The 15,000-nt window shown below is 26.9% G+C and overlaps 1 protein-coding gene across 4 annotated transcripts in view; it reads left to right on the top strand.

The window, feature by feature from the left end:
- The window catches only part of LOC124949192 (heterogeneous nuclear ribonucleoprotein K), a 141,703-nt gene that overhangs the window by 92,380 nt on the left and 34,323 nt on the right, over positions 1-15,000 (top strand). For all 4 annotated transcript variants that reach the window (XM_047493883.1, XM_047493884.1, XM_047493885.1 and 1 more), the window contains 2 exons: positions 5,065-5,137; positions 5,463-5,573. In XM_047493883.1, coding sequence (XP_047349839.1) covers positions 5,065-5,137; positions 5,463-5,573 — 184 coding nt within the window. The remainder of the gene's footprint in view (positions 1-5,064; positions 5,138-5,462; positions 5,574-15,000) is intronic.

The raw sequence follows: 15,000 nt of genomic DNA, 5'->3' as shown, positions 1-15,000 counted from the left end.
AAAGAGAACGAATGGACAGTCGGACGGTGAACACGCAATGATGGACGTGAAACGTGTGGACTATGTATGGTCGATGCTTTTGAAAAGCTTTGAAAAGCTTCGATCAATAGATACGGTATGCTTCCGAGAGGTACGATCTTTAGTTATCGCGAGTACGAAAATTGGTGAACGTATGTTCGTTTTTCCACACTTTTCTCTTCATTCCTCTCTCTCTTTCTCTCTCTTTTTTAACGAAGAACGAATCCCGGATCTTTTCTTTTCTACTTTTTCAACATGGAAGCAAAAACGTTTTCTGTTACCAACAGAAACTCTCTCTCTCTCTCTCTCTCTCTCTCTCTCTCTCTCTCTCTCTCTATCTATCTATCTATCTATCTATCTATCTATCTATCTATCTATCTATCTATCTATCTATCTATCTATATCTCTATCTCTCTCCATCGTACGTGATCATTTAACAAGCTTCCTCTCTTTATCTGCTTTAGGATTTGGCCTACTAACGGCATTAGTATGCAAAGTTTACATATTCGTTGCAAAGATCAGATTGAAATCAAACACACGCATACCACTATCACGTTAATTCATTTGGAAGAAACTCAAACTCGTATATATCCAAATTTCCGTTATATATGTATAAATACATACACACACATATACACACACACACGTATATAACTGTTTCAATGTATACACGGAATTATTTCTGTAAGTAGTAAAAATGCAAAGAAAAGAAAAGAAAATGTTTCAAAGAAATGTGTATATGGTATAAATAAGAGAAAAATTGTTACTAATTTTTTGATAATTATTTGATTTTACGATGATCTTGGATAGTTCTGTCAATGTTACGTTAAAATTTTTTTAATGCTATTTTATATTCTGCGTTTAATATACGTTCATATAATTGATATGTTTACAAAACACTATCCACACGTATGTATATTTAGCATGAACCATAGTTAAGTTATTAAGCTTGTACTTTGAAGTTCCACTGACATTTTATCGGTTCTATGTGTCTTACATTATTAAAAATAGCAGTTATACATTTTGTATAACAATGTGACAGTTCAATTTTTTTCCTGTTTTTTCTTTTTTCATTTTTTTCCGTCTAGAAGCATATAAAGTCTGTCCATGCGGTGTATATCGCGTCAAATTTGAAACTTAATAAGTCAACAATGGCGTATGCAAAATACATGTGTAGAAATGATGTTTTTATAATGGCTCGATGTCAACTACAAAAATATGTAATAAACAATGTAGAATTCCATTTAACTATTAAAAAGGGACCTTCATAGGATGTTAGAAAGACATTGCAAAATCTAATAATTACCACTATGGTGTGAATTCCTTAACACCTTACAATATTCTTCTGAAACATTTTCTTGTATTTTTAATACTTAGGGAAATAATCGTGTTTATACATTTAAACTGGATATACTATATGTGAATCTATATATATTAAACAAGGTGGGTCCAAAGTTCGTAAGTGATTTTAAAAATCGATTACTCTTCTTCGAGACTTCTTAGGCTATATATATATATATATATATATATATATATATATATATATATATATATATGTATGTATGTATTTTCTTTTTTGTAATCATTAATTTATAAAATTAACACTATAAGCTTTAAGACTAGGTTTTAAATAAAATAAACTTCCCAAGCTTGTAGTTCTACAGCATAACAAAAAATTAACCTATAAAAGTGGTTGATTTTTAATATTGTCGGAAAGTGTAAATAATTTTTAATATTGTGTAAGTGTTTCTGACGCGCTTTGAAACTTTTGACCTACCCTGTAATATACAAATGTGTATATATATGTGTATATATAAAACATATTATCGACGTCGGATAAAATTTTATGATAAACGTATTGTTCGTAATGGATAATGATATATAAAATTTATTGTAATAGAAAAAATAAAAATATTTTATTTATTTTATTTGTTCATATTAATTTTAAAATATAAATTAATTTCTGCAATTATAATAATTATTCAAAATTATAGAGTAAATGTTGCAAGTAACAAACAAGATCTTTCGTTACTCTGTCGCTAAAATGTCAAATTAATTCACCAAATATTTCATTTCCAACAAATAGGACTTCAAGTGTGGTTGTGTTCCTCCAACGTAGATACGTTCCTAAAAACTCGAAGTAGCATATAAATAAGTCCTTCTTAGTTTGAGAATTTCCATAAAATTCAAATTGGTTTTTGACTCCTTTCGCGCGAAATTCCGAACAAGGTCAACACGCATTTGTTTTAAAAAGAAACAAAATAATCTTTATTTTTAAAAATATAATCTTATAAGAAGATTATGTCCGAGCAAAAATTTAAAAAAAGGAAAAGAAAAAATTGATTATTTCCTTGTCCCCATAAAGAAAAAAAAATTATCCATTTGGTGATGGTAGTTTATGTTTACGTTTGGCACCAATTAACATTGGCGTTAAGAGCACACGCTGTAAACAACAAACAAACAAACAAAAATGACGAAGCAGAAAAATAAGTTATAATAATAATAATAATAATAATAATAATAATAATAATAATAATAATAATAATAAAAATTATAATAAAAATAATAATAATAATAGTAATAATAATAGCAACAGTAATAATAATAAGAAATAGAATGAAAAAATTAGATTAACCAAATAGAATAAATGAATGTATACCAGTTCGATTATATGTAATTATGTGATTAACATTATATATATATATATATATATATATATATATATATATATATATATACATATATATACATATATATGTATGATATGTATGTATGTAAATAAAAAATTTTTAACAAGAACTATGAAATAACAACGAATTGGTTTTCGTTCGATATAGATAGTACATGTTATAAGATCAGATTAGCGATATTTATCTAATCTGTTAACACAGTTTGTGTTTATTAGTTGAGCTGGTTCTAGAAACTAATATGGTTCGTATTGATAATGGAAATCATTTGAATGCTATGAGTGTTTTCAAATGATGAATATCCTATCTGTATTTCATACATATCCAATGATTATAGCCAATTTATTGGAATATCAAGAAAGATTGAAAATAGTTTCGGTTATATAAATACCATCAATATTTATTTTTCTTGTACCATGTCGAACGAAAATCATTATCTTCGTTATTTTGTATTTTTTCATATTTTATTTTATTTTTCTTTTTTTTTTTTCTTTTTTTCTTTATTTATTTTCTATTTATTTATTTATTTTTTTTTTTTTTTATAAATCATTTTTCAAGCTTATGTTTTTTATATAACATTTTTTTCTTTATCCTCATACTTGTAGAATATGAAGGGAAAGGGAAAGTGAGGATACCATTCGTCTTCTTGTATAGAGAGTGCAAACGTGATAAAATTTCGGTAATGTGTCTCTCATATGTGGAGAAAAAAGAAAAAAAAGAAAGAAAATAATTTGAGTACGAAAATGTTTAATTTTAGATTTATAAGACCTTCAAATATGATCTTAACGTACTCCATTGGTAACGTTGTATTTATTTTATTTATTAGAATTAAATACAAATAACTATTGTGTAATTAAATTATATTCGAATATAAATTATCGTGTCTGTTAAGTATAAAATTTTAAAAGTTATAATTGTAATTAATTGATTATGAATTGTATTATAATTAAGTAATAATTATTAAATTGTCCGGAAAGTTCGTGTCGATTTTATCTTTACGCCACTTACCAAAAATCGGCACGAACTTTCCGGACAACCCAATATATTACTTTAAATCAGAATTCAATAGATGTTTCGAAAATTAATAAAATATCAATGAAGTATATTGTTATAACAGCATATAAACATACAGTACAATTAATTTATAAGATCATACTTAAACGTTTTACAATTCAAAAATTAAATATTTCCTTTGTGGATTCATATTGATGAAACTTAATTTTTTTTTTTTTTCTTTTACTACATATAAGGAATCCATTATTAAAGTTTCATCCCGTAGCTTCGTTGCATTCTGTATATGTATATATCATACATGTATTGTACTCGTATCACGATCTTCGATATATATTGTCTTCTAACACGATATCTGACGTCATCAGATTAATAATAATCTCAACTTGCCAAAGAATGATGAATATATCATTAAATCGAAGTCGATTAAACAAAAGAAAAAGGAAAAAGTCACTTCACCTTATTAACAATATGCATGTGGTACGATAATGGGGGGGGGGGGGGGGATATGTAGTCGCCTAAGTGTCCTGCGTTCGATTATAAATTTCGAACGAAAAATAAAAAAGATCGAATGGAATTAGAACTATAGAAATAATTATGCTATTAACAAGTTGCAAATAACTTATGATATATGTGAGCACCAATCGAATAATTCGTATTTTTATTCAGCTTTAATTTTTTTCTTCTTGTTTTCAACAACAAAAAACTATTTTCTTTGTGTTTAAAGGGTTACGCAGCTACGAGGTTAACTCAGCTAAATTTCCCTTGCACAGTTTATTCTTTTTCCTTTTTATTTTATTTTATTTTTTTACTTTTTTCTATTATAATTAAATTTACTCCTATGTTATCTCTCTCTCTCTCTCTCTCTCTCTCTCTCTCTCTCTCTCTCTCTCTCTCTCTCTCTTTCTCACTCTTCTTTATCTATCTCTTTTTTTATCTTCCTTCTTTACGAGATAATTGGAAAAATAATAAAGTAAAGATAAGCATAAAGAGAACGATAAGAAAGTGTCATTCTTATTATTATCTTTATATTATTTTATAATTCGTAATATTAAAGATCTCTTTCGATAAAAAAGAAATTCTTATATTTTTAATATTTTAAGTCAAGAAATGTCAATTTTACGTTTACATTTTTATTGTTATACTTGTTTTTTTCGTCTTTTTTTTTCAGGGAATTGAATTAATAGGACGATTGTGAGAAATGTTTGAGGATATTTGAAAAGTTTCATAGAAAGGCTCAGTACAAGTTGTTTTAGATGTTATTTTAGAAAATATGTGTTGTAAACGAAAATGGAAGAAATAGATGTGAAAATAATTCTCTTTTTTTTCTGGATTCTTTTGATTTTAGAGTTTTGACCATCAGTTCCGATCTAACGACAGTTCTTCAAGTCCTCAACGAGGTCGTACCTAATCTTGAAGAGGTTAGTATAATCCATAATTTTCTTTTTATTTATTTATTTATTTTTTGTTTATATCACAATGAATTTAAGTCGATAAATTAAACGAAAATTTGATAAAACGATTTTTTTTTCTATTATATACTTAATTTTTACCCTTGTATATTTTTTTTTTGTTTATTTTAATTACTTTTTGTTTTGTTTTATTCTTTTTTTATTTTTTTGTGAACTTCAATCGATGCAAATGAAAATTTGGTAAAATTATTTATTTTATTTTTAACATAATTTTAAATTAAAAAATCGTCAACAAACTAACTAATTTATTTTATTTAATTTACTTTTTGTTCAGAATGGTTCCCGACATGGAAGTGACGAAATTGATGTACGTATGCTGGTACATCAGAGTCAAGCTGGTTGTGTCATCGGTAAAGGAGGTTTAAAAATCAAAGAACTACGCGAGGTGAGTAATTTTTAAAATTAACAATAGACTTATTAGATCTAGAATCGAGAACTTGAGAGACTTGAGAGTTTTTAACAACTTTTTTGTCCAACTGTTTTTTAGAACAATTTCTGTTATTTTCATCAAATTCAATCTAGATCACGCTATTAAAACAGTAACATATTGACAAATATGTTTACTTTATCATAAGTAAACATAAATTTAAACATAAATAATTTGTGAATAAGTTAACTACGTATATGTAGTTAGATGTATGAGCATTTACTTAAAAATACAGACATTTTTTAAGTAATCAAATATTATATTTGCTTTTTTTATTTTTTAAATTATTTAATTTTTTATTATATTTCATAGGGGGAAAAAATGATTTAGAATTTAATTCTTCAAAAATATGAATTGAACCACTTTTATATATTGATTCTATGAAAAAAAGACATGATTGATCAGTAGACAGAAAAAAATTACTTTCCGAATCAGTATAACAGCATTTATTATGCTGCGTCTATTATGTGCATATGAAATGTCGGATTTTCTTTAAATGTGAACGTTTGTCTCCTTGTTTTTGTTATGCTTTTGTTTTTTACATAACCTGGTTTATAGTCGTACTGTCCATTGCCAAAGTCACATTTTAGCAAAGAAGATTTTCTCAAAAGTGTTCCCTTTGGTTATTTGCTTTGAATTTTGCACCGATATGAATTCAACCGATATTCGTGTAATTTTCTTATATGAGTATAAACTTGGTAATAATGCTGCAAAAGCTGCATGCAATATAAACCAGGCGTTTGGGGAGAATACTGTGAACGATCGAAAAGTGCAGCGTTGGTTTGAAAAATTTCGGTTTGGTGATTTTTCCCTGCGAAATGAACCGCGTGGAAGACCCGAAACGTCTGTGAAAAAGGATGCTCTGAAAGCATTGGTGGAAACGAATCCAACTGTTTCTTCAAGAGAACTTGCTGCCAGAATGGAAGTTGACCATACAACAATATTGTGACAACTTTCTGAAATTGGCAAGGTGAAAAAAATGGATAAGTGGATACTGCACGAACTAACCGAGCAAAATAAGTTGGATCGCTTGAACGTATGCTCATCATTGCTAACCCGATTTAATCAAAATCCATTTTTCGATTGGATCATTACTTGTGATGAAAAATGAGTTCTTTACGACAATAGGAAAAGGTGTGCTCGGTGGCTTGATAGGGATGAGGCTTGTGCTCATACTCCACGGCCATCACTTCATCCACGGAAAATTTTAATCATAGTTTGGTGGAATGTAACTGGAGTAATACACCACTCATTACTTCGAACTGGAATGACAATTACAGCCGAAAAGTATTGTCAGTACATTGAAGAAATGCATGAAAAATTGAAAATTATACGCCTATCACTTGTTAATCGGCATGGCCCAATACTTCTCTACGACAACACTCGGCCTCATATATCATACAAAACAATTGCGAAATTAAATGAATTAAAATATGAAATTTTGCAGCCACCCTATTCACCGGATCTTTCGCCAACCGACTTTTATTTATTTAAACATTTAGAACTGTTTTTACGGGCTAAACAGTACGAAAATGAAGACAGTCTGAAAAATGCCATATCAGAGTTTATTGATTCTAAAGATCAGAATTTCTTCAAGACAGGCATCTATGCATTAAAATCTCGTTGGGAAAAGTGTATTGAAGTAAATGGAGCATATTTTGATTAAATAAACAGCTTTTGGAAAAAGATATGCAGTTTAATATATTCACTTAAGAATCCGACATTTCATTCGCACCAACCTATTATATATTATATTATATGTGTCAATTTTGAAGGGAATAAAATAATTTCCTTTTTTCTTTTATTACACTCGGTAGGAAAAAGTTTAGAATTTAGTTCCTGAAAAATATAAATTAAATCATTTTAATGTAATAATTGTAAGCAAAAAAACAAGTCTATTATAAAAATGTAGTAAATCGTATATATCGAATAATTAGAAAACAAAATGCGGTCTTAAAGTACATATTAAACAAAATTCAGTATTTAGTTTTGGAAAATATGTATTAAATCATTTTCATACATTATAATGGTATTAAAATAAACGAATGAAAGAGTATTACTTAAGTTGTCCTGTATAAAAGCGTAGTGAATTATAGATATCGAACAAGAAGAAAACAAAATAGGATCGTAAAGGGAAGGTTGTAAATCTGACAGAAGCATTCCAAGGATGTGTTCTCGTGAAAATCGGTTGCCTATGCTCGTTCAAACGACGATGAAATATTCGACTTTAGTGGCTTCTTGCACGGATATTCTCGACCTTCCTCCTTTTCCTCCTCCTTCTCTTCCTCCTCCTCCTTTTCCTCCTCCTTCTCTTCCTCTTCCTCCTCTTCTTCCTCCTTCTTCTCTTCTTCCTCCCTTGCTCTTTACTCTGCTGAGGTTCTTCGCGTTGAGATTATCCAAGGATATTCTGAACTCCGAATGGTTTGCTTTAACTTCGAAAATACACTGTGGAAAATCCGAAAACTTTCAAAGCTCGCTATGTAGAAATCGCTGTTTCGATGGTATTAACGATACATTCATTACTTTAATCACGGGGCCGTTTAATGTCAATTACTTACTGTAATTAGAAATTTTTGAAAATTTTATATTTTATTTGTTAGAATTATTTTTCTTTCAAATAAATTTTTATGTCTCGTTTATTTCTGTTTTGATAACATTGATGTGTTAAAATCATTACTTTGATCATAAATGTCGAATAAATTAATTAAATTAATAATTAGAAACTTTAGAATCTACAATTATTTTAGTATAGACTTTTCTAATTATTATTATTATTATCATTTTATTATTTCGTTAAATCATATTTCATGTAAACATAAACAGTGCATAAATTCGTGAATAACATTTGATTAATTTTGTAGAATTTAATTATGAGAATAAGAATTAGAAAAAAATCGAAAAAATGGAAAAAAATAGTTTGTAGAAGATAGAAGTATCGATTGTTTGAAAAATCTTCGCGAAAATCTTTTCTTCATCTTTTACCTTCTTGGCTCTTTTTTCTTCCTCATATTAATACTACGTACGTCTCACGTCCCTTCGAAGAAATACAGAATCACGCTGAAGACTATACTTGAGCACGTTTTCTTACTTCAAGTTGTATATACCCCGACGTCTGGCAGAAGCAAATTTCTGTCTCGCGATGTTCCATCCGCTGCGATGAGAATAAAAGCACCTTTTTATGAAAGAAACACGAAAACCAAAGTGTTTTCATCTTTACATTAACTCCATTGTTGTTCTTGTGTGTGTGTGTGTGTGTGTGTGTGTGTGTATGTGTGTGTGTATGTGGGCACTAATAAACTCTAGAGAAATGTTTAACTTCTTATATTTATTTTCAATCCATAATTATTCATTATTATTGATCATCTTATTATAAATATATTATTGATATTTTATAGTATTTATAGAATATAATACATATATGTGTATATATATATACATATATATGTGTATATATAATTATTTATACTGTGCTATATTTATATGTATGTATAGTATATTAATTTTTAATATTTGCTATATCAAATATTATTTAATTATTTAATTTATTTTAAAAATTATTTTAATATTTTTTAATATGATATATGTAATAATAATTATTATTTATACTGTACTATATTTATGATTATAGTTTTATGTATGTATAGTCCATAATTTTTTGATATTTACTATATCAAAAATTATTTTGTTTAATTCATTTTAAAAATTATTTTAATATTTTCTTATTTTAATATATATACATATTAATTTATTTATATACTACAGATACTATACATAATAATAGCTATATATAAGTAAAAATTTTATTTAAAAAATTGTATATTAAATTATATTATATGAACATTGGGGATTTATAAAATTAAAAATTAAATATTTTAAAGATTAAATATTTTATCAAAGGATGACTTTTTTAATTTTCCTTATATTTCAATCCAAAAAAAAATATCGAATTAATAAATTTGATAATCTTTCATAGATTATAAATAATTTGTAACAATAGTGAACAAAAAATATTAGTAGACTTTAATTAGCAATTTTATGACTGTCATGAGCAAGTATTACAGGTATATAAGTATTTTGTGTGTGTGTGTGTGTGTGTGTGTGTGTGTGTACAGGGATATTGTATGACGATGACATAGGGTGGTTTTCGAAAGACGATCACACGACATACCGCCAAGGGGTGTCTGGCTTGTTCTGAAATATGCAACGTGGCCAAGTGGCTCGTTACGTTTTCACGTTTACGAGAGACAAAACTGAACGCAGAGAACCCGAGCACCCTTTTGTATCTCGACTATGAGTTTTTTTAGATTTGAATAGAATGTTTCATATATTTTTGTCTTGTATTACCTTTGTTTCTTACCCATTCTTTTTTGTTAATTTATTTTATCCAGAATGTCTAATAGAATGTTTCTTGAAAGACGCCATATTGTGTCTGACTTAAACAATTAGTGTTTACTCGTTAAAATCAAATATTTGTCTTTAAATAAGTTATTGAGATATTTTGTATTAGTTCTTTTATTTTGATCGGCCATTTTTTTTAATTTATTTTATTCAGAATTTGTAACAGAAGTTTTTCGAAGGACACTATTACATTATCATATTGTGTCTGATTACGTAGATCGATTATTGATTAGTCATTAAAATTAAATATTTGTTTGTAAGTAAATTATTGAGATTTTTTTCTCTTTTTTTTTTTTTTTTTTTGTTTATTTTGAATACTTTATTTTATTAAAAATTTGTTTATTAAAAAAATAAAAGAGCCACCATATTGTTGATCTATTTTTTAGAATTCAAAATCGTCTCGAAAAAATATTATTCATATAATAATGTTTCAATGAACATTAAGAATTGATCAATTAAATAACAACAAATAATAATAAAAATTTATGCGTTATTTTCGGAAATATTTTGCAAGTAACATCATTATTATCGACTATCTTTGTTGAATGAGACCTTTTCAAAGATGTAGTCTTAAATTTGATAACAGAGTGAAAAAGAAAAGCATAGAAAAAGAAAAAGAAGATTGAAAATTGTAACAAGAAAATACCAGAGCTGAATATAGGTAGTAGAGCTGTAAAAGAACGGAAAAGAAGTTTTAGCCAATTTTTTTTTTTTTTTTTATTGTACTTTGTATTTTCCTTCTTTCTCTCTCTCTCCCTCTCTCTCTCTCTCTCTCTCTCTCTCTTTCTCTCTCTCTCTTTCTCTCTATATCTCTTTCTCTTTCTCTTTTTTTCTTTCTTTTATTCTTCTTATCTCTTTCTTTTCATAAAAAGATAAAAAGCAACACTGCCATTCTGCGATGTCACCGACTTTCGATTTATTTCAAGTTATCGATTCCTTCTTATATCGAAACACATGTATATATGTGTATGTGTATATTTCAAGTTAGTTGTATATTCTCTCTCTTTCTCTCTCTCTCTCTCTCTCTCTCTCTCTCTCTCTCTCTCTCTCTCTTTTTCCTTCGTTTTTTCTTTCAAAAGAATTTACGTTGATATAGTCAAGTGATACCATCTATTGAATACCAACTATCGATTACTCATATATTTTTCAAGGAATTTCATCTTTAATATTACTAACGTGTGTTCACTTATTCATGTTGCATTGTGATTCATGTTGTATTTTTAATTATTATTGATACCTCTTTATTCCTTAGATACACTTACATATATAGAAGATACAAAAAAATACAATCACATATCTATTATATACATACATACATGCATACACACACACACACACACACACACACACACACACACACACACATATATATATATATATATTTATTATTTAAAGACATATACTTAAAGTAATTTTAGTAAACAGTAATTGATCAATGTAGTCAGATACAATATGGTGTTGTAATAACTTCCTTCGAAAAACTTCTATTACAAATTCTTAATAAAATAAATAAATAAATATATATATATATATATATTCATAATATATGTAAATATATTATAGGAGAAATTACGTATAGGAAAATTAATTCGAAAATGTTGACTCGTTCGTAATTTATGCGAAAAATGATTTGTGATGAACTCGAGCCAAGAATAAAGGGAGATGGAGATAGAACTGTCATCGTGTCTAATTAACTTCTTGAATAGAAACTATCAGTGTGTTTGGCTAGTGGCCCACGAATGGCCACGACTCGGCTGTCACACTTTACTATCCGTGCATTTAATTCTAGCAGGAAAGCTAATTAAGATAGTACTTACGAGTCTTGTAACCCATCGAGACAGGTCTCCTGTTAGATCCTTCGAGATTACTATCATACTTGGTACGTGCAATTTTCGACTTGCATAAAGTGAAACTCGAGTATCCCGAGTCTTAATATATCTTTTCTCTTTTTTTCTTTATTTTTATTTTCTCGTTTTAATCAATCTACATACGTGTATATGCACATACCTAATTTTATTTCTAACAAATAAATATAAAAGAAAATTATTATTAAGTATAATAAATAACAATTAAGTACAATAATAATAATTTACATAAAAAGATTATATATATTATTAAATAATAATAAATATATATATAAAAATAATTATTAAAACATAGTAAAAAAAATGATAATCGTTAAATTAATGAGTAGTGATTCGAAGTAATCGAAGATATTTAAGGAAAGAATCTCAGAGAAATCAACAAATTTTCAATATCAATTTTCAAGTATCTACATTATCGTAAGAATTCATATGTATCGTAATTAATATTAATTTAATATATTTTATTAATTTTAAATTACTGATTTTAATAACATATTTATAATTTACTAATTTTTTAAATAGTTTTTGTTAATATCAAATTAATATTAAATTACTTTTAATATTAATATTAATATTAATATTAATATTAATAAAAAATATTATCATCGTTAAAACATCATTACGGTGCTTGATATAAAAAAATTTTTATATAGATTGCATACATGATTACGTACATACAAGTTATATTGCTGTACTATAATGCATGCTGTAATACAGTACAGTACATTACAGTACAATGCAGTGTAATATATTTATGATAGAACAATACAGATAGAACAATAGTACGATGCAATACAGTGTAATATATTACAGCGGTATAGTAGCATAATACTACAGTATACTCAATAAATTAATACAGTAATTTAGTGTATACAATGACTTAACTCAGTATATACAATAAATTAATCTGCATTCATGATCGGTTATAATGTTGTACTATGACGTATGCAGTAATATAGTAGAGTACATGTACAGTACAATGCAGTGCAATGCAGTATAATATATTACAATGATAAAATAGTACAGTAATACAGTAGTACAATGCAGTGCAGTGTGATACAATAGAGGGAATTGCAATAATATAGCAATACAATAATATAATAGTATAGTATATTGTATTATAATATAATACATTAATCAGAATATATTCAAATGAACTTTTTTCTTTCTTTTTTTTTTTTTTTTTTAATAAATTTATAGAATAAATATCGTTAAATTCTAGAATTTAATTTTTAATACAAAAACAAACATAAGGTTTTTTCTTTTCTTTTTCTTTTTATTAAAATTGAAATCAAGTAATGAATGTGTATTTAAATGGGATTGATTAATTACATAAATAACTTCATTTTGACATCGTTGGTATCGATCCGTTTCATTTATCGGAAACGTTTATTCAAAGGTTGGGCTTTGCGGCGGTCTCTCGGCAATATTCAAACAGAAGCTCGGTGATTAACCGTATGCGTGAGAGCCGAGATCAGTCATGCGTCAAGTTCATCAGGAAAGCACGTTTCCGCGGTGTCACTGTCAGAGGATCCAAGCTTTAGCATAGTGTTCAGTGTTAGCATTCGGCTTCGACCTAACTGGACTTTGTTGTCCAAAGTATTACCGTTACGAACGTTCGACCTTTCTATTCAATCGATATTGTTCTTTTCTCTTTTAATTTCTATGCCAACTAATTAATAACATCATAATATTAAATTTATTTTGAAAAGCAATAGGAAATATTAGGCAAATTTGATATATTCAAAATAATTATTACGTTTTTAATTTTAATAAATTATTGGATATGATTTAAAATTATATTTAAAGTTATTTAATATATTTCTATGAAAGTAATCTTATATTATATATTATATTTTATATATATATTATTTATATATTTTATATATTATATATTATATTTTTTCCTTCTTTTATTATAATTGTTATTATCTAATTATAGTTACAATAATTATAATATTTTATATTATATTTTATTAATTATAATATAGTATTAATATATTGGGTTGGCAACTAAGTGATTGCGAATTTTGTCGTTTTCTTCTTATTTGAAATCCGCAATCACTTAGTTGCCAACCCAATATAATTATAATATTTTTTTTACTACAATTTTTATTATATTAATTATCGAGTAATAATAAAAATGAGATCGATTGTTTCTCATAGAAAATTATATTTGTAAAAAAGTTCGATTTGCTTTTAATAATTAAAAAAAAAAAATTATTTATATTCAGATCATTCGTACTTTATTTATTTTTTATTTTGTATATTTTTGTTTTCTCGTAGTGTTCAATTTTCTTCTTTGAATATTGTCTATTTCGTATGACGAAAACACATGCGATTTTAGAGATTATAACATGATAAAACGCGACTGAAAACATATTACCGAGGGTGAAGAGAATTAAAAAAAAGAAAAGAAACGAACTCTTTCGACGTGGCTCGAAATTAATTCCAGGAAAGTATGTAGGGATAATTATGTACACGCAATGTTTCAATGTTGTTGGTTCGAAAGAAAGAAAAAAAGAAAAAGAAAGAAAGAAGAAAAAAGCTCGATCGAGTCAGATGATTGAGAAAGAAAACTTTTGGAAAAGATACATCTTTCTCGATCACCCTTTTACATATTTTATTTGCAATGTTTTTTTCTTTTTTTAATAAAATTTTTCCGAGAATATTTACATTCATTTGCATAATTTTCTTTTCTTTTTCTACCTTTTTATTTTTATATAAAACTCATTCATCAACGTCGTATAAATTTAAACGTACAAACATAATAGTTAACATCAAGTTGATAATCATATGAAAAATGAAGAGTAAAAAAAAAAACATATATATAAGGTAAAAGAGAATTTAGATCAATTTGCATGGACATAGAAATAAATTTTTTGAACGTTGATTCTAACTCAAAACTAATTTATATAGAAACTAATCTATCTAGGAATAGATCGAATTAAGATAGGAAGATGTGAAACTATAACGGATAACTGTCGTTAGAACGAAAAAAGTTTAGGACAGGGATGAGAAAAATGAGAGGAAGAGGAAAATGGGGTGAAGGGTGGGTTGGGAGAGCAGGACGTCTAATAAACAAGGATAGAAACGAAAATAAATCTCTATTTTCGGATGGG

The sequence above is a fragment of the Vespa velutina genome, chromosome 5 (assembly GCF_912470025.1).
Source record: "Vespa velutina chromosome 5, iVesVel2.1, whole genome shotgun sequence".
NCBI classification, from domain to species: domain Eukaryota; kingdom Metazoa; phylum Arthropoda; class Insecta; order Hymenoptera; family Vespidae; genus Vespa; species Vespa velutina.
Note: the sequence above shows the minus strand (reverse complement) of the source record. Positions and strands in the feature narration are given on the sequence as shown.